Source organism: Dunckerocampus dactyliophorus, chromosome 5, assembly GCF_027744805.1.
Source record: "Dunckerocampus dactyliophorus isolate RoL2022-P2 chromosome 5, RoL_Ddac_1.1, whole genome shotgun sequence".
Taxonomy (NCBI): Eukaryota; Metazoa; Chordata; class Actinopteri; order Syngnathiformes; family Syngnathidae; genus Dunckerocampus; species Dunckerocampus dactyliophorus.
Window position 1 is genome coordinate 11,364,504 of NC_072823.1, and position 19,072 is coordinate 11,383,575.

At 41.0% G+C, this 19,072-nt stretch overlaps 1 protein-coding gene across 1 annotated transcript in view; it reads right to left on the minus strand.

Moving 5' to 3' along the window:
* The window catches only part of hydin (HYDIN axonemal central pair apparatus protein), a 65,288-nt gene extending 47,569 nt beyond the window's left edge, over positions 1–17,719 (minus strand). Inside the window, exons 1-25 of the mRNA XM_054777622.1 lie at positions 17,280–17,719; positions 16,907–17,029; positions 15,976–16,095; positions 15,604–15,738; positions 13,734–13,933; positions 13,160–13,284; positions 12,473–12,662; positions 12,138–12,276; positions 11,776–11,875; positions 11,112–11,230; positions 10,816–11,039; positions 9,212–9,279; positions 8,813–9,054; positions 8,578–8,678; positions 8,073–8,208; positions 6,621–6,785; positions 6,378–6,530; positions 5,529–5,767; positions 5,159–5,420; positions 3,921–4,064; positions 3,677–3,820; positions 1,504–1,596; positions 1,113–1,333; positions 654–741; positions 210–419 (exon numbers count right to left, since the gene is read on the minus strand). Coding sequence (XP_054633597.1) covers positions 210–419; positions 654–741; positions 1,113–1,333; positions 1,504–1,596; positions 3,677–3,820; positions 3,921–4,064; positions 5,159–5,420; positions 5,529–5,767; positions 6,378–6,530; positions 6,621–6,785; positions 8,073–8,208; positions 8,578–8,678; positions 8,813–9,054; positions 9,212–9,279; positions 10,816–11,039; positions 11,112–11,230; positions 11,776–11,875; positions 12,138–12,276; positions 12,473–12,662; positions 13,160–13,284; positions 13,734–13,933; positions 15,604–15,738; positions 15,976–16,095; positions 16,907–17,002 — 3,714 coding nt within the window. The 5' untranslated portion in view covers positions 17,003–17,029; positions 17,280–17,719. The remainder of the gene's footprint in view (positions 1–209; positions 420–653; positions 742–1,112; positions 1,334–1,503; positions 1,597–3,676; positions 3,821–3,920; positions 4,065–5,158; positions 5,421–5,528; positions 5,768–6,377; positions 6,531–6,620; positions 6,786–8,072; positions 8,209–8,577; positions 8,679–8,812; positions 9,055–9,211; positions 9,280–10,815; positions 11,040–11,111; positions 11,231–11,775; positions 11,876–12,137; positions 12,277–12,472; positions 12,663–13,159; positions 13,285–13,733; positions 13,934–15,603; positions 15,739–15,975; positions 16,096–16,906; positions 17,030–17,279) is intronic.
* Between the last annotated feature and the right edge of the window lie 1,353 nt (positions 17,720–19,072).

Sequence of the window (19,072 nt, forward strand, 5' to 3'; positions counted from 1 at the left end):
GATGAACACGCGGTCGACAGTCCGGGCTTTTGGCCGTGTGGTCAGCGCTCTCGCCTCCCATTGCGAAGGTCCTGTGTTCTAGTCCCGGTGCGGGCGGTGCGAAACAGGGCGGGTTACATCAGTATCGGCCGATTTCACTCATGGATCATCAGTATCGGTATTGGCAGCATAAAACCCTGATCGGAGAATCCCTAATATAAACATATTACCTGCAGACCAAAGTCAACGGTGTTTGAGTCAAGGCTGAAGCTGATCTCTGATGCTTCGCCTCTTAGTCTGATGTCATATGTAGGGCCATGCTCCACTTGGCACTGTGCGATCACCTCTCGGCGAACGAAGTCCTGGCCGTGGAAGATGAATGTGACCAACTGCTGCTCGCCAGGTTGCAGATGACCATACATTGGCAAGACATCAAACACCTACAGGAAGAAAACCAACATCAACAGATACAGCTTGCCACCCTGCCAGTGTTGTCGACTGATGACCTCACAAGCTCATGAAGTAAAAGTCTACTGTTTCCTATACACACAAATTCTGGTGATAAGGCTTTTCTATTAGCTATCACAGTGTCTAAAAATAAAAACAGCAGACTCCACACTGATGTTTTTAAAATGTAACTCCACTTGGTTTGACTGTGTCAAGCATTTGCCTACCTCTTGCACACACACAGAGCACTCTGTGACATCCTTGTCTTGTGCAACAGGTCTGTGGCTGAGAGCAACCGGAGAGGGAGCAGAAGACCTGGGGTGGTTGGGGGCAGGGGCGGCATATTATAATATACTGTACATGCTTTTTTCTCAAAAGATGCAATTGAACATATAAGGTACATAAGGTAGCGCAAACAACAAATCTACAAATGCTATTCCCTCCAGCACATGCATGGCTATGCTAAGCGAAGCTTTTGCAAAAGGGGCAAGTGCGGCAGTGCAGATACTAGGCACACTTACAAGAGATGGCGTATTGATTTTTTTGTGAAATTAATGCAAAATAATGCGATTTAAACAAACATAATCCAAGAGTCTTTTCCACAGTAATTTATTCTATGCAGTGTCTGTGCACTGAGTATTATGTTTTCAAATGAATAATATTTCCGTGTGTCTATTTTAGTATACCTGACGGCACAGTGTGTGTGATCCACCAAACAAGCCCAATGGTAAGAGACAGGCAGCGGGGAACAGTTCGTCATTGTGACTTCCCTGTGATTTTCTGTAGAGTTGAGCACGCTACCAAAATCTACTGTGGTGGTGGAAAAATGGAGGTTGGGATAATGAACTTCAGCATGCAGCTCCACCTGGTCTTTTTGTGGGTGTCCTATGTAGTGCATGTCAAGGACCTGGGGAAAAAGAAGCATATTATTGTTGAGTTATTCAGATATATTGATGAAATTAACATTTTAGTATATGCAAATCCTTACACATCAAATTTTAAAATGCCAAGATTTGGCAAAGTGTGTTTTTTTTCTTTTCCTTCTTTTATTCATTTACTTCAAAAAGATGTTGTTACCTGATCCACCACTTGTGACAATCGGCCTTGAAAGTGAGTTGGATCAAAACATATCCATAAGTGAGCCTCTTCCCCTAGACCTAATGTCATGCTCTGAAAGAAAATACCTCTTGTAGTTAAAGTCCTTCAGGAATGCAATGTATAGAGCGTACCAAGTTATAAACATTTTCAAATAGGTGTATGTTCAGTGATAAATCTGAATTAATTGTCACAACATTTTGGAAAAAAAGTCCTAATATCTAATTATATGTTATTAGGGGTGCTCCGATCAGGGTTTTATGTTGCTGATTTCGATACCGATCATCCGTGAGTGAGATCGTCCGCTACCGATACCAATCACATGGATTAACTGTAGACTTTCAATTGCACGATACAACTAAAAGGTACCTTTGTTTGGTCAGATATAACAATGACAAATAAAATAGCTCATAAGAGATCATTTTTTGGCAGTGCAATGCTATAGCTATTCACGTAAGAACTAAAAGGGATAGTTTGGATGTTTTGACATGAAGTTGTATGACATCCCCCTCAGCGTTGTAGTCCAATAACAGCGACTTACCCCCCAATTGGTCTCCTAAGTCCAGTTCTGGTCAGATTTCTGTGATGAAGAACGTAGCTCCACTTAGTTGCTGGGGTCAATTAATTAAAGAGTTTGGCTTCTAAAAACAATATACGTTCAAGAGATTAAAACGTTTACATCACAAAAATGCCTTCTCAAAAACTCAAACCTCACGTTATATCGCATTATATCTGTCTCCCGCTGTATCCCTGCACGCTGTCGCCTGTGCGTTCATGTGAATGTGACGAAGACACTCGCATCTTCTGCACAGGAATATGGCGGGACACAAATATACAACACCAAGCGTTTTGTGAGGTCTGATTTTTTTTTGAGAAAGCATTTTTGTGATGCAAATGTATAATGTAATATTGTTTTGGGAAGCCAAACTCTTTACTTAACGCGATACTTAGTTACTGTCCCCAGGAACTAAGTGGAACTATGTTCTTCATCACGGAAATCTGACCAGAACTGGACTTAGGAGACCAATTGGGGGGTAAGTCGCTGTTATTGGACTACAATGCTGATGGGGATGTCATACAACTTCATGTCAAAAAATCCGAACAATCCCTTTAAGTGATTTGGTTATGATCAAGAAAACCAAGAAAGGTGCTAGATATCAGCTCTTAAATTCAACTCTTACGAGTTAGATTGGTTATCGTCTTTATATTTGTCCACACAAATGTACGTTTAGTTGTATCAGGCAGATCATGCCATGGATCAATAATCTCAAGAAACAAGGGTGGTCTAATCATTTTTTCCATGACTGTAGTATCACAATCATAAGGTTGGACACACCATGTGTTTATGTTCATTAAACAACCACACACAAATAGTGTTTTGAGGACAAGACATAATTAGTATACTGACAACAAGATAGCAAAATTGTTCAATGACACTTGAAAAAGTTAGTGCGTACGCCATGGACGTGATATCCACTTCCCGTGGGACAAAAACGAGCTCAGAATGAACCGCATTGCTGTTTGTTTTAAACACAAAATTTCATGTGGTCACATTTGGAGTCCGAGCTAGCTCGCTAGCTGCCGCAAGTGACAGCTAGGCAAAAAGTGTAAACAAAGATGCAAAAGTTGAACAGCAATAGGTTTGATAAGGGAGTGATCGAACACGCTGGAATCGATTGGCATAGCCTGTGTCAAGCTGTCAAACTGAAGTCGTTGAGGTTTTACAGACTAGTGCTGATTCTCGTGGTAATCCAGGACAAAGTTTGTCCCTTGTTGGCTCAATACGGGTGTTAGCAACCTTACGTGACACAGCACACATGTCGTGTTTGCTTGGAAAAGCCATTATCAGCATTATGCTGATCACGTGCTTTTTATGGAAATCAGCCGATACTAATCGGTGGCCGATCGATCGGAGCATCCCTATATGTTATGCAACCATTGAAGGCAGGGAAATTGAAATGTAAAGATTTTTTTCAAAAAAAGTAGCAGATGATAGGACAAAACAACAGATAAACATGGTTTCATAACACTGAAGCACGGTCAATAAAATCAAGAGAATAGAATCTACAATCTGGTAAGATGTTTCAGAATTAAATAACAAACGGTGGCTTCAACTGAGAGTTATTTCATCTAATCAGGACAGGGGAAGACGTACCTTAGTGGTATCAGTACTTTGGGCTTCCTGTGCCTCACAGACTGAGAAAGGAGCTGCAAGAAAGAGCTCCATGGATAGAGACAGCGATGACACATTCTTTAAAACCAGCTCCTCATACATTAGAGTAAGACTCGTTCTTGGGTGCTATTGGACAAACAGTACATAGCTAATCAGTGGTATCAAGGTTAGAAAATAGTGACAGAAAGCTTTAAAATGTGCAGTATATCATAATCATTTCATCAACCTTTTCTATGTAGAAATTCAACTTCTGGGAGGACATTGTGAGCATGGGAGTCACAAACTGGCATGTCACCTCCACAGACATGATGTGCTCCTTAATGCCTTGAAGGCCCACAATGCCACAGCAGACAAAATTCTCCTTCACAACCTACGGGGGGGGGGAGAGAAGGGGTAAAAACAATCAAGCATTTTGCTTCACTTCAGCATCATGTTTAGCAGCAACCCAAATGCAAGATATTCTTATGCTCTGCTAAATGAATTAATACATTTGACTGCCAAGATAGAGGATTCTACACTCAAGCTCACCAGTACGCGATCAGACCTTTGCAACAAAGTATCAGTAGTAGAGGTTTTCCTGGAGGATGGTGCTTGTACTTCATATACAGATAAAAAGGTAAGAACACAAATGTTTTTTTCCAGTTACTAAATAAATAAATGGGACTAACGAAGAAGTTCAGTCCTTCCTCGTTTATCACGGTTAATTAGTTCCAGACCCAAACGCAAAAAGTGAATTTCCGCAAAGTAGGATTTAATATTAATAAATGGATAATTTTCATAGTTTTGAGCATAAAAAAAACCTGATTATGACCTTCTAAATACAGTTTTACCATTATTTGAGGCCTGCATATATGAAATAACAGTCACCTTCACAGTCCTATTCTTTGTTTACCCCACATTATGCAACTATAATGCCCAGGCTCCAGAAACTCTGCAGGGACAAAAGAGACGGCCACTGCTTTAAACATAGCAAGCTAATGATAGTTAGTCTCCAACTTATTTATTCTAAACTTAATAAAACAGAATGGGGAATAAGGACAAAGTAAGAAACCAAAAATGTACCACTTCCACACGGGATGAGAGGAGAACCTTTTTTTTTCTCGAACATGTCTGACATGCCATGGTGGACGACATGCGGTGTTAAGGCAATGTAATCTCAGGTGACTCATCGATGTAACATTACTGATACGTAGTGACCAGAATACTATACTTGTCTTTCAATATTTTTTGTATTATTTATTCATAATTTTTTTTTTTTTTAACTGCGAGGAGGTCGGTGGGTAGGGACGACTGTATTTGAAAACAATTTGACAACATTTTTTTTAACCGAAGTGAATTATTCTCTTCTTTCTATTGTTATCCTCTTAATGAGCAACCTGTTTAAAAAAAAACAAAAACAAACTCCCAATGAGTCAGTGCCTCATGAGCCATGAACATCAACACACTTCACTGACTGCTACCTACCTTGGGGGAATCTGAAGATCCTTTCAGCAACATGTCAACTGAATCACCCGGAAAAAGTTCCACACGTGTTGGGGTGATGCTGAATACTGGCTTGTCTTCGGTTGGGCATGCCCAGGATCCACTGGTAACAGAATCCTTCTTTTTTGAAGCTGAAATGGAGGGCAGGAAAGTCCGACCAGATGAGCACTCGGACTTCCAGTAAAGTCGGTGTATTCGTTGGCCATAGTTGGTCAGCTTAAAATGGAATTCACGTGATCCATGGCTTCGGAAACACAGCGGACAAAGAGGAGTTCAGGCAGCATGTCTGCAATGCGCTTTTTATTTTCTTTTAAAGAATTATATTGGGAAAATATTCATGAATTCAAACTACCTGAAGTGTGTGCCAAGGTCAAGATTGGGAGATATGGGTTTGTCACTGACAATTGTGGTGCCAGTGCCTGTTGCAGATAGGACAACAGTGTGGGTTTGACTGCCTTGGACAGAAATGTCAAGTTTTTCTTGGAAAGATAGTGTATCTTTCAGATGTGCCACAATCCTGAGCTCCAGATGCCCAAGTGGTGGCACTTCCCCTTCTTTAGGTTCAACATACCAAGGGGACTTGCCTTGACTCTACGGAAACAAAAACACAATCCAATCTGTGTTAACGTGCCTAAAAATAGTGTTTTTCTTGACACATTTAACATGAGTGTAGCAGTTGTAGGAATGCAAGTATGAGATATTACATAATCCTACTGTGCATGTCCAATGGCAGAGCCAGCAAACGTAGTGTTTATTATGCAGCTCCATTATCATATAATTATCAATAGAGTATCATTAGAGCCTACAGAAATAAAAGCAGCCCACTGATGCTTTGACCAGTAATTACAATTCAATATTGTCATATACAGTAAGATAAGTATCAATATTATTTTTTTACTTGAAAGTAAGGTTTTAAAAGCTGTTAAATTAGTATTTATGAAACAACCCCCAGAATACTGCTGTATCTTTATCTGTAATCTGACATCAGTTGCAAACATTGCAATCAGGTCAAATTGAACTTTTTTTTCAGGATTGGTCTTTTCCATTGGACATAAATCATGTACTGTGTCATTTCCTAAAATTTCACTATCAAAATGGTTTCTAACGCACGCAACTTTGTAGCTAACCAGGTCTTCATCTCATGTACCTGTGACCTGGTAAAGTGTTTTGTTGTTATAGCTTTATTGAGAGGTGTTAGTACCATGCGTGCTGTAAAGCATGCTGGCACCGGTGACTGGTTAGTCAGGGAAAAGGTTTTAACAATGTCCGTCAGAACAGGGATTTTGCCGAATTCTAGTTGTTGGCTCTGGATGTGAACTATAGGACCACGCCCAGTGCATGACAAGTCAACCTCCTGAAAGAGAGCAGAAGCTGATCAATATTTTACTATGACAAAGTCGTGACTCCAACTGGAAGAAAACAGTTCATATTAGCACACACGTACCAGGGGTGAGTGACTGCTGCCAAACAGAGCAATGTAAAGAGTGTGATGCTGCTTTCCAACGTCCTTCACCAGCAGAAACACAGGAAGGTCTGCTGAACCGTGAGGAGGAATCACTCCCCTTGATAAGGAACTCCCAAATATGATTGAAGGACTCTCCTCATATTCCTAAAAAATGGAAGACGTTGCCGTAAAACTGTATATTATTATTTAGTCAGTCATTGAGACAAGCCGCGCACATCAAAGCTCATCACACGAAAAAGGGGGAGTCCCCCCACCGCTACGATGAGAAGAAAAGTAGCTCTGTCCCCTCTCTCAACCACAGAGGTCAGTAGTGAGTGATGCACATGCCTCTGATGCTATTAGCACAGACCGCCGTGACATCACAGTGTCTCCGTTTGTAATAACTGGGTTATTTTGGACACTGAAATGATTGAACTAAATAAGTAATCACAGTGATAAGTGATGACAACATTATATCTCAGAACAGGCCCACCATTGAATTGACTTGCCCTGTGCAACCGGCAGGGAGAAAGTAAACGTGTAAGGAAGACGAGCTCTATAGCTCCGCACAAGTTCATCCCCCTGACGTCAAGCGTGAGTGAATGAATGTGATTGCTGTAAAACGTCTAAATAGTTATTCTGTGAAAAATATAATTCTATCGTCTAAAGTGCAAGAATGCCTACTTTGTTGCATGACATTAATAAGCCATACATGTTCACCTAGGAATGCCAAGTCAAAACATGGGATATTTAGTACACAGAAAGATTTTTAAAAACTTTTAATTAATGCTTTTTTTCAAAAAGTGCCGAACAGTGCATGTAATACGTCTGGTTAAACAGTAGCCCACCCTCTCTCTCTCTCTCTCTACTCGATGTCGCTCCCAGTTCCACTCCCACCCCAAGGCAAATGAACACCCGAGCCAGTGCGGTCCTCCCCACCATGCAGCAGTCCAGCCCCCCCGAAACCCGTCGGAGAGAGTGGACCTCCTGACACCGCTCCCTGATACCAAGATCCACCAGCAGACCCAAGAAAAAGCTGCAAGATCGATCGCCATCAACCCAAAAGACGCATCACATGCACCATGCACGCCTTCTCCATGATGAAGCCGTGGGCGCGGTGCGCAAAATGACTGCTCCGAAGCACACAGGATGTCACGAGACCAGAACGGGACCACAAATTAGTCGCATCACTGTGTAAGCGGCAGCGTTCAAAGCATGCGGAAAAAGTAGCGGCTTATAGACCAGAAATGATCATAAATAACATTGACTTGACTCGCTTGCTGCTTGTTGTGGGTCTTACTGTGTTCCCTCTTGTGTTAAGTGAACACCAGGTTCCATTGGGTTGAGATCGCGCCAGTGTGAGATCAAGCCACTGACTTGGCCATTGAGTATTTCATGAATTTGCCACAAAAGTGATACGACGGCGCGTCACTGTGCATTGAACTTATTTACCTGCTCCAACATGCCATAGCAGACAGGTAGAGAACCAGGGTTTGTCAGGCGTGCTTTCTTTTCATAAGGGTAATTGAGGAAACACTTCTGGAAGTCCAACACTGGAGTTTCCACCATGATCTCAGGAACAATACACCTGTCAACAAAGGGTGAAGAGATTTGGTATGTAACTGCCAATAGACATACACAAACAGTGGTTTAATATCAAGTCAGAGTGGTAAATTGTATTGTGTCTAACTAGCCCAGGGATACATTTTTCTCTGCATGAACCACTATTCTCACAGAATAAAAAAAATAAAAAAAAATCCAGAAAGACAGTATTGATCACTCTGGAAGTAATAAAATGATAAGTATGTACAATTTACAGACAGTTTAATCAATATGACTGTGTTTCTCCAACCATTCTGTTGAGGGGATGGCCAAAATGAATACAAGATTTAAGCATACATGACTGTATGTAAACTTCTGACCAGAACTGGACGTGTCTTTCAGAAGTGTGTCTGACCTGGCAGCAACGGGTAGAGCCATGATCTCTTTTCCAACGCCCTCAACGTCTACCACCAGAGCCACCCTGTATTGTTTGACTGTGTTGGAGCACAATGTAACCTGAAGAGACAATGCAGGAACATGCAGTAATGTATAAGGAAATTGTTATCAACATTCTGTATACCGATTCATTAGGTTATTACGAACGTCATACTTCAAAAACAAATATTTAGAGGGCAGGGCTAGAATAGTACCTTAATGCTGACATCTGACATAGCACGCACAGAACCTGAAGCAGGACTGACGGTGAACTCAACAGGCCTTGCACTGAGGTCATGAGAGGAAGTGCCTTGCCAATTGTTCCTGCACAGCTCACACACCTGTTGGTCACTGGTCACACTGGGAGACCCCAGCCCGTCTCCCACAACACGCAGTGAAAAAGTCATCGGGACAAATGATGTGTTGAAGAGCGAACACATTTCTGTTTTTGGGAAACCTGCAAAAAACAAAAAAAGTTCAAACTGAAATACCAAATATGGAAAATATAGAACATAATGAGGTCACTACACTGGGGAACATTTTGAAATAGCTGGTAATAATGCACTGTGTGGTTGAGCATATTCAGAACAATTTAAGTAAAAAAAGATACTGACCAAATGATACATCTCCAAAGTTGAGATTTGGAACATCGAAGTGGAAGGTGGGACCAATGACACAGCCCCTGAAACAGGCAATAAAAACATAAACCACCAGATGGTTTTAAATATTTGAGGATGGTTACTAAAATGATAGATACTTGATTGTCAAGATAACCTGTCTTAAAAGGAAAACTGTACTTTTTTGGGAATTTTGCCCATTATCTAGAATCCTTACATGAGACATAAACACAGGTCTTTCACTTTTCTGTGCATTCTAAAGAGAGAAAAACAGCTAGCATGAGGCAGCTAACAATACAGGAATGGGGATTCATCTACTGTATTTCACCTTTAAAAAAAAAAAAAAATCCAAAAACCACCAACAATGTTCTATTTACATAATGTGACCTTTATACGACACCAAAGAACTACTTTTCTGGCGTAGTGACAGAGCGCCTTACAGCGCCTCAGGCCTCTACCGAGAGGTAACATTATCTACTGGAGTTGCTTTTGTGTTGTCTATGACTTTGAAAAAGTTAATGTTTGGTTATAAATCATGCCTTCGATCACGCATAGTAGAAGGTTGTGGCAATAAGCCAAAAAGTTGGTCAACTTTGAGAGTCCACACATTACCAACTAAACATCCAGACAGACTGAAGCAATGGATACCGGCTCGCAACTTAGACCCAACGACATCGCGAGGACGACTCAGTTAGATGCTTGTTTGTATTTTTTACCTGAGGACTATGCTAAACTTACCAGCACAACAGGGAGCACAAGTCTTGTATTGGAAGATGCAGCCATCCCATCAGTCGGCATCCCAGTCAGAGCGGAAATTGTAAGTAACTGTTTTGTTATGGTCTTATTTTGCCAATGAAACATTTAGCACGAGTGCTACATGACAACACTAGGAGGATGGCTTAGTGTTTCACTATTCTTTATGTACTTTATGTACTTCAACGGTTCTCTGTTATTTTCGGTCATGCCCCCACTGGGGGACAGAAATGTTTTCTGCCCCCTTAATTTGAAATACTATTGAGAAACTGATGATATCTATTTATTTATCTGTACTCGAAATTGAAACCGGTAAATGCAACAAAATGGAGAGCAGTGAAGCATACAAGCGTATTCAAGAGTCCAAATCCATGCTGAGTAGGACAAATTCATACATGTTGGCAGGTCTGCACCGAGATTGAAAGTTCTTCCTGCTTCTCACGCACCGTTCTCCCTGGGCGGCTCTCCCCACTATTTGAGAAGCACTGTGAAAGAAGTTCCGGTAATGCTTAAAATGACCAAAATATGGCAAAAAAGTATTACATGTATCAAAAATGGGTCTGTTATGTATATAAAATGATAAAAGGAGGTTGGAGGTTGTTTAATGGAGGGCTTCAGTGAAACAATAGGCAAATCTCCGGTAAATGTATTGTTAGCTACCTCGTGCTAGCAGTTTTTCAATATTTAAAATGCACAGAAAAAAGAAAGATGTTTGCAGAAAAAAACACTCTGGGTTTTTAGATTCTGATGATATGAACATAGTTTTTGCTAACAGTGTCATATACGTTAAATTTGTTGTTATAACGTGAAGGGTACTACACTCCAACTTCACCGAACTCTAATTTCACCTGAAAGTCACCGTAAGCGGTCGAGGCTGTCCAGTCACAGTTAGCTGTAAGTCCTCAGAGAAAGCTCCCAAGATGTCACAGTGGAAGGTGACTTTTACAATCTGGCAGGCCCCAGAGGAAAGAACATCTTTCTCAGGAGTGAAGGAGAAAAACTGACCAAAAGTAGAGTTGGGACTTGATAGCTCGAAAGGTGCATCAATCAGCCCATGGTTGGACAGTTGCACCTGCGGGAAACCGGACTGAAATGGATTATGCAATTTGGTTAGAATATGAGCATGTATTGATAAATGAATTACCTCATAAGACACTGCGTGGCCTATGAAAATGTTTTTCATATCCATTAGGTTACAATTAACCCGCACTTCAGGTCCTAAACCCTCACCCCTTACTGTCAGAGGGATGGGAGATTTTTGGCCTAAAAGAAAGAATGGCAAGCATACTGTGAGCAGGAATGTACAACGCACACAAAATATGGGTCAGAGGAACAAAAACCACAGATGTAGTGTAAGAAAGTATAGAGTGGTGTGAAAAAGTGTTTGCCTCCTTCCTGGTTTCTCATTTTTTGCATGTTTGTCACACTTAAATATTTCAGATCATCAAAAAATTTTAAATATTAGTCAGTGACAACACAATTGAACACAAAATGCAGTTTTTAAATGAAAGTCTTTATTATTAACAGGGAAAAAACAAATCCAAGCCTACACGGCCCTTCTTTATAACCTTTTCCAGACTCATAGATCTCAACTACTTTCTTTCTGGGGGTTGCAACGGGGGACAATCACTTTTTTCCCCCTCTTAATAATAACAAGTTTCATTTAAAAACTGTATTTTATGTTCAGTTGTGTTGTCATTGACTGATATTTACATTTGTTTGATAATACATATACAGTACATATATAGTATTATTTAGTTATTATTGCATTATTTAGTCCATAGTCGATTTTCCGGCCAAACACTGACCTGTGACGTCACAATATATGGTTTGTTGGTATACTTTGGCTTCCTTGGGCTTGAAGACGACGCTGAAACGTGATGTGGTGTTTGGCCATATTTCTCCCACCTAAGCCACATTAACAAAAAAAGAGTAAATATATACATACGGTACTGTAATGTACTTCTACACAGGCAGTAAAGGGGCATGGAGGTTTTAGAACAGGTCAGGCTTTCTCACATTATTTTAGGAGTATGGTAAAGTTGTACATATTTGTGGTTGCAACTGATTATCCTTGCAATGAATTACACTGTCTTTATATCAAAGACGGCAGGAAGGCAGTCGGTGAGTTCACGAACAGATGCAAAAGGCGGAAGGTACAAACACACACCGCTGGTTCCACTGTTATGCAACCTTGTGAGAGAGAGAGGAAGGATGGGACAGCCCGATGTATGGCTGCGGAGTCAGGGTGGCACTGAGCAAGCGACTGTTTATCCACATCCGACTGCTGCTTGAGCACTGAGGTATCCCTAGAGCGCAGAGAGGGAAAACAAAACAAAGGCTGTTCAAAGTGTTACCAATAAAAAGAGAGATAGCTATTTATAGCAATACTGTGACAATCTGCTTCCTGAATGTACGCATTATTTTAATATGTGATTTCTAAATATAATATTTATAAATATGACAGAGAGATGGAAAACGAATGATATTTAAATCCATACGCACAGGTTCTCTTCTTGTTGACTTGCCCATGTCATCCAGCAGTATTTAAGAGTGGTATCACTACTATTGGTGAGGGACACGGTGTGTGTGTTTGACAAGGAGATGTACGTCTTTTCCAAATGAAGGTATTCAGGAATAAGCTGGAGGTACAGCTCCTCACAGGAACCTTGCAGACTTATGTGCACATCTTCACCTGCGCAAAGGAAGAGAAGTTGAGGGCAAAACAATCAACTGTGGGAAGTTTCAATAAATCTTGAGAAAGGGTAGGCTACAATTTACATGATATGACTCAATGCCGGATTCAAATTTACTTCTGCTGTACAATGTTTCGGAATGTATACTTGCGAGTGACTCAAATATATCTTTACAAGACAGTCCCACAACATCCAGAGCCTTGAGCTATCGAGGGCTAATTTCCACCTTGCCAATAAGGAGATTTCTGACGACCTCAGACACATCAGTTGTGGTAAAGGCCGTGTTCAAATTTGTGTGTTCAGACTCTGCTACCTCTACGGAAGTTGTGTCAGTGGGATCAAGGAAGATCGATACCGATATTGACCGTCATTTTTATGCCAGTAATATCGGTGTGCCTATATGTACATATATATTATGCTTATACAGTATCTGGTTACATACAGCTATTGGTCTTTCACAGACATGAAAATGGATGGATGGATGAATGTCTTTTACCAGTGTCATAGTGCAGCAGCAGATCCTGGCGGTGGTCTCCTGTGGTCATCGGATTGAAAGCAACAGTGACTTGCATGCTCTCGCCAACATCAAGAGTTCCAATGGATGGAGTTACCGAAAAAGGGCTGGAAGAAAAATACCAGAGTTACTAACTCTGCATTACTTGACAACATGTTTTGCCTTCCAAGGCCAGAAGATTAAAGACACCGTAAAAGTTTAGTAACTAGCCTCGCCTCAAGCTTACTGGTGTAACTATACAGCAGCTCTCCACACAATTGCGAGTCAAATTTGAAGATTTTTGGTAATAATTTACAAATACATGGTTATACAGGTCAAATATACAGCATGTACCACTGTTGAAAATGCTCATAATTTTTACATGTTTATGCCGTTATGCTCCACTGATGTTCACATGTTTTTTCATCAAGCTTTGAGATTTTTTACTTTGTTCAGCGGGTTCTGCCACTGAATCTAATCTAATAATTACAATAGGCACTCTTACTGCAACTGCTGAGCCGAAATCTGAGAAGAACATCAACAATAGTTTGGAGACAGTTTTAATATTAGTATTCACCTCTCAGTATGTAGCTTGAAGATGGCAATGCGGTTTCCTTGGTTGCGTACAAGCTGAGTCTTCTGTGTGGAGGCTTTCACTAAGCAGACAGGTAAATGCAATTCATCGCGAAAGTTCAGACTGGCTCTCGGCCCAATGGCATGAATCGGCACCTCGAACTGCTCCCGTTCTGTCACAAAGACCAGAGTATGGTGGTAGTCCTTTTAAGAAAAGGCACAAAAACAAGCATGAGAAAAAACATCTATACATTATTAACACTGCTTATAATGCACTGAGAATTCTAATGACAGAGTTGATGGGGGTGGACCGCATGGTAGCCTAATGGTTAGCATGTTGGCGACACAGTCAGGAGATCGGGAAGACCTTGGGTTCAAATCTCTGTGTGGAGTTTGCACGTTCTCCCCGTGCATTTGTGTTTTTTCTCCGGGTACTCCGGTTTCCTCCCACATTCCAAAAACATGCATGTTAGGTTAATTGGAGACTCTAAATTGTCCATAGGTATGAATGTGAGTGTGAATGGTTGTTTGTCTATATGTGCCCTGCGACTTGCTGGCGACCAGTCCAGGGTGTACCCCGCCTGTCGCCCGAAGTCAGCTGGGACAGGCTCCAGCATACCCGCAACCCTAGTGAGGATAAGCGGCATAGAAGATGGATGGATGGAGTTGTGTTTGAAGTAAACAAACAGAATATTCACAATAAATTGTCAAAGGGGCAGGCTGGGAGTAAGTAGCTCATGTTCAAGTCATTACTCATAACTTTCAAGTCTCAAGAAAGTCCCAAGTCATTGTGGTGAAAATCAAGTCAAGTCATGCATGTCACAAGTCATACAAAAATCTGATGAGCTACCCCATATTCCACATATAAATCAGTAAAGACGGTGAATTTGATTTCAACATTAACAATAAGTCAAACACTTGCAGCCTGCTTACAATAACTTACTTAACTGCCTACTTCACCCTTCAGGAGGGACAGGCCATTTCTCCATGGCCTTGTCAACACTGTCTAAGGCAGGGGTCTCAAACTTGCAGCCCACAGGCCATTTGTGGCCTTGAAATCAAAGGCCCACAAAGCCTGGGCAAACTCAAAGGTATTTGCTAGAGCGAACACAATACTGAGCGTGTCACATAGTGAAGGGGTCAGAACACTGACTACAATCACGGTGCCAACATGAAAATTACACAACATGTAAGAGGTACATAAACACACATACTGTATGACAACTACTATTACCATGGGGAATAATAAACAACAACTATGTTAACTAAACATGTAACTTTAGCAAGTTTTAGTACCACAAACCATGCTGGGAAGTTGGAAGCACTCCACTGTCACCCACTAAAATCTAAATCATAGTAGAACTACATTTCATGGTTTTCAGAAAGTTTCAGGAAAAAAACAAGTTTACTGTTGTTAGCCTGGGCACCGTGCTGCATGCACTACACTGTAAAAAATAGCGCCATCATCCATCCATTTTTTCATGTTTCAAAATAAAACATAATCTAACTTTAAATGCAAAAAATGCAAAAAATGCTCGAGTCATTTCAAGTGAACTGCCTCAAGTCCAAGTCCAAGTCAGAAGCAAGTCATGTTTTTTTTACAGTTTTACTCGAGCAACTCTCATGTCCTCAGATTTGCTTCTGGAGTCCGACTCGAGTCAGGTCATGTGACCCAAGTCCCCCACCTCTGCAAAGTGGTCACTGACATCACAGACAACAGATTAATAGAAACAACCAATCAGAAATGCAGTGCATTAAATACAACACATCCCATATAAGATGTTTTTCAAACAAATGTCAAACTGAGCGTATTGAATACTACATTTAACAAGTAGCTAGGTAGATAGTAGTTAGGGAACGTGAAGACTCTGGACCTTGCTCTCCTGTGGAGTGAAGCACACTGTAAAGGTCACGGACAGCCCTGCTGCTACTTTACTCCTTGCCTCCTTTGGACCTTCAACATAGAAATAAGCTGACTCCTGATGCTCCAACTTGACATGCCGTGACACCTTGACAAGGAACAAACACATAACATAAAAAATCACAAAAGCAACACAATATCAAAATAGATTTGGGTATATTCAAGCATTCATTTTACACTGCCACTCATAAATCTCTGGCTCCAATCTCGTCACAATTGTACAATTCGAACACACAACTGATCCCTCATGACACACATACAGACACACAATGTCTATCATCCCTTTCTACATGTTGTCAATGTGGTTGATCCCTCAAGTCTGTACCTTGTCATTGTTAAACAGCTGCAGCGGTAACTTATAAGACTGTGCAGGCATGAAGTTTTGGAAGACCAACTTAGGCGGGAAGGGCTGAAAAAGTGTCTGATCCAAATCCACCAAGGGCATCTGCAAACACACAAAATCAAAGTGATATCGCGAACCAGATCGGTATGGCCTCGCTGTTGTCGCTGTTGTCAGTCGTCATTTTTACCCACGTTGAGGGTCACCAAATGTGGAGATGCGATTCACAACGATACAGGCGTCGAGGTAGGTGGCACCAATCAGATTACTCTCAACTCAACAACAAGCAGCAACTCTTTAGCAACAGCTAAGTGGCTGCAACAGCCTCATGACCCGGAAACGGAAGTACACTTGGTGAATGTCTAAAACAATATTGTGGGTCTTCATAACGTGTTAACTGCACAGCAGGAGATATGTGATGTCATATCGGTGAATATCTGAATCAGAAATTGACAATATTGGCAATATCGGACATCCCTGGTCCTATGTTCTCAAAAGGTGACCCACAGGCCAAATCCGGCCCACTTTTCACTTTATTTTTTGTGAAATGCACTTTTGCTGTAATACTAAAACAGCTTTGTTTAAAACACAGAGTTCAATGTTGGTGGAATGCAGTGTTTGAAAAGCACATCAAATAAAAGCATTCCAAAATGTTGCTACTCATGTCAAATGAGGATAGCGTAACATAACGTATGTCCGGCCCGTGGGCCCTTCCATTTTTGAAAATGAGTCCCTCTTCGTGATGCAGTTGAATAGCCCTGCTCCATAAAATACCCTTTCCACGTACTTTTCATTTGTATTGTTATTTCAGCGCCTATAGAAAGACAAAGTGCGATGCTTTTTCTATTTGGCTTCAAGTTAAGTTAATTTACAAGCCATGTATGTGAAAGCATGGTTAGAATTGTTAATATTTTACCTTTTGATGGGTTGTCATTCTTGTGTCCAGTAGTTCCAGGAGAGGGAGGTGCGTCTCACAGGCCTCAGCCTGACGCAGCTTTCCGGACTGCAACATCTTCTGAGTGAAAACATAAGGCCTCACCTGCAGCAAATGCACAATCTACTAAACTAACACACTGGCAATGAGATTACATGTCTGGAGATAACAAAACAAAAGTGTTATTATGTAAATGTATTTGAGAACAAACGTAATGGAGTCATGAACCTGTCTATTCAAAGTCAGACAAAAACATCTACGAGTTGTGCAATGCCACAAGAACTAACTGTGACCCTTATAACATCAAAATTTGCGAGTGATCAAGTTTTGTTTCAATAAAAATAACAATCCTTACCCCTCTCTAAAACCCAGGCGTCTTGGTCTGCGTTCGTTGGTTGTGTGATGTTGCCATGGCGACGGACCTCTCCTGTGCACCGATTGGTCTCAGTGGGCAAACCCGGAAAAGCACACCGGTTGTGGTTATTCAAAACCACGAAGAGTCACAACTTGTTTCTCCGAGTAAAATCGCTAGCGGATTATTTTGTTCAATTATTTGTGAGCTGGAGTTGATTTTTAAGACGTCATGAAAAGATTATATGTGTGAAATATGACCGTTTTTAAGCGCTAACGCTAGTGACATAAAAACACATCAGTTCCACACAAAGCGATTAATCACAAAACTACACACAGCCGTCGTAATAAAGAACGCAAACCCAATTGATTGACGGGTCATATTTCCTGCCTGACAGAAAGCAATTAGAGGTGGGCGGGATTTCACAAATAACTGTTTTTTTCGTGTTGTTCATATTTGTGACTTGTTATATTTGTGTAGTTATATTGTTTACAAATTCAGGGAATACATCTTTGGACACAAATATATATAAATTTATATATATCTATATATAAAGGAAAGGAAAACAAGAGTGCTAAACGGACAAAAAGCCATGTTAAACAAAAGGTCAGCGAAACGCTTGCTCAATTCAACAAAATCAAAAATCCATATGCCCTCGTTTTGAATGTCAATTGTGGCAAGTCTGAACAGGGAGAGCAGATGTGAAAGACTAAACGCCTACAGTAAGTTAAAGTGCACCATCTTATTTTGTGTTACAAATACAGGTCGTATCCAGTATGTTATGTCATATTATACCATATCAAACCACAATGTACAAGACAAAAAGTCACCAGTAGGATGTTGATACTCTGCAAATGTCACATCACGTCGAAGTGTCCCTTATCAAACAGGTGAAAGTCCTAAAATTACTATGTAAGGGACTCCTCTTAGCAACATTCATGTGGGGGAGTCCAGGTTGCACAGCAGCATAGTGGAGCGTAGCAAAGCACTGTATATTAACAAAAATCCAGGTTCCAGAATGTCTATGTAGCAGCAGTGTATGTGGTAACCGTGTACAAATAATAAATACTAATAGCGCAGTTGTGAATGGCAAATACTAAATATGCAGATTTAAATGAACTGTACATTATGGAATTAAGACAGTACAGCAGCAGCACTGCACGCAGAAAAAATAACATACATGTAGAAATAAATACTCGATACTGTATATCAGCAGTTGTGATGAATATACTAGCAATAACAACTGGAATTGTAATAGCTCATTCCACTCCTCCTCAGGAGGGCCCCCTTACTCACCAAAGGACCTGAGCATCCTCGGCAGATAGTCTGTTTTTTGTGCAGGGTTTGTGTGTTGGCGGTCCACTTGAGCTTATTTTTCAGAGGAACACCCCGGTACCTTTAAGAGCCCACTTTCCCTGGATGTTAATCAGTTTTGGCAGGGTGCGGCTGCACCTGCAGAAGTCCACCACCAGCTTTTTAGTCTTCCCTGGCACCAGTCCACAAAGTTCATCATCCTAAATGAGGCGGAGTATTGTGAGAACTCCAAAAGATTGTCACACTTTTAGTTGACGTTTGGATCAGCTCCCACCAGGGGGCACTGTTGTGTCGTGTTTAAAAAGTTTCTACACTCAACTCTTGTTTCTGACTTTCCACGCACTCATGGCGGCTTAAACTGATAAAATAACGACTAACTTTGGTGAATTGGAAGTCAGAATATATGTACAACGTTACCACTTCGCTTTGCATGCCATCGACATGAATAGTTATTCCCACAATCAACTCGAACAACATGCAAT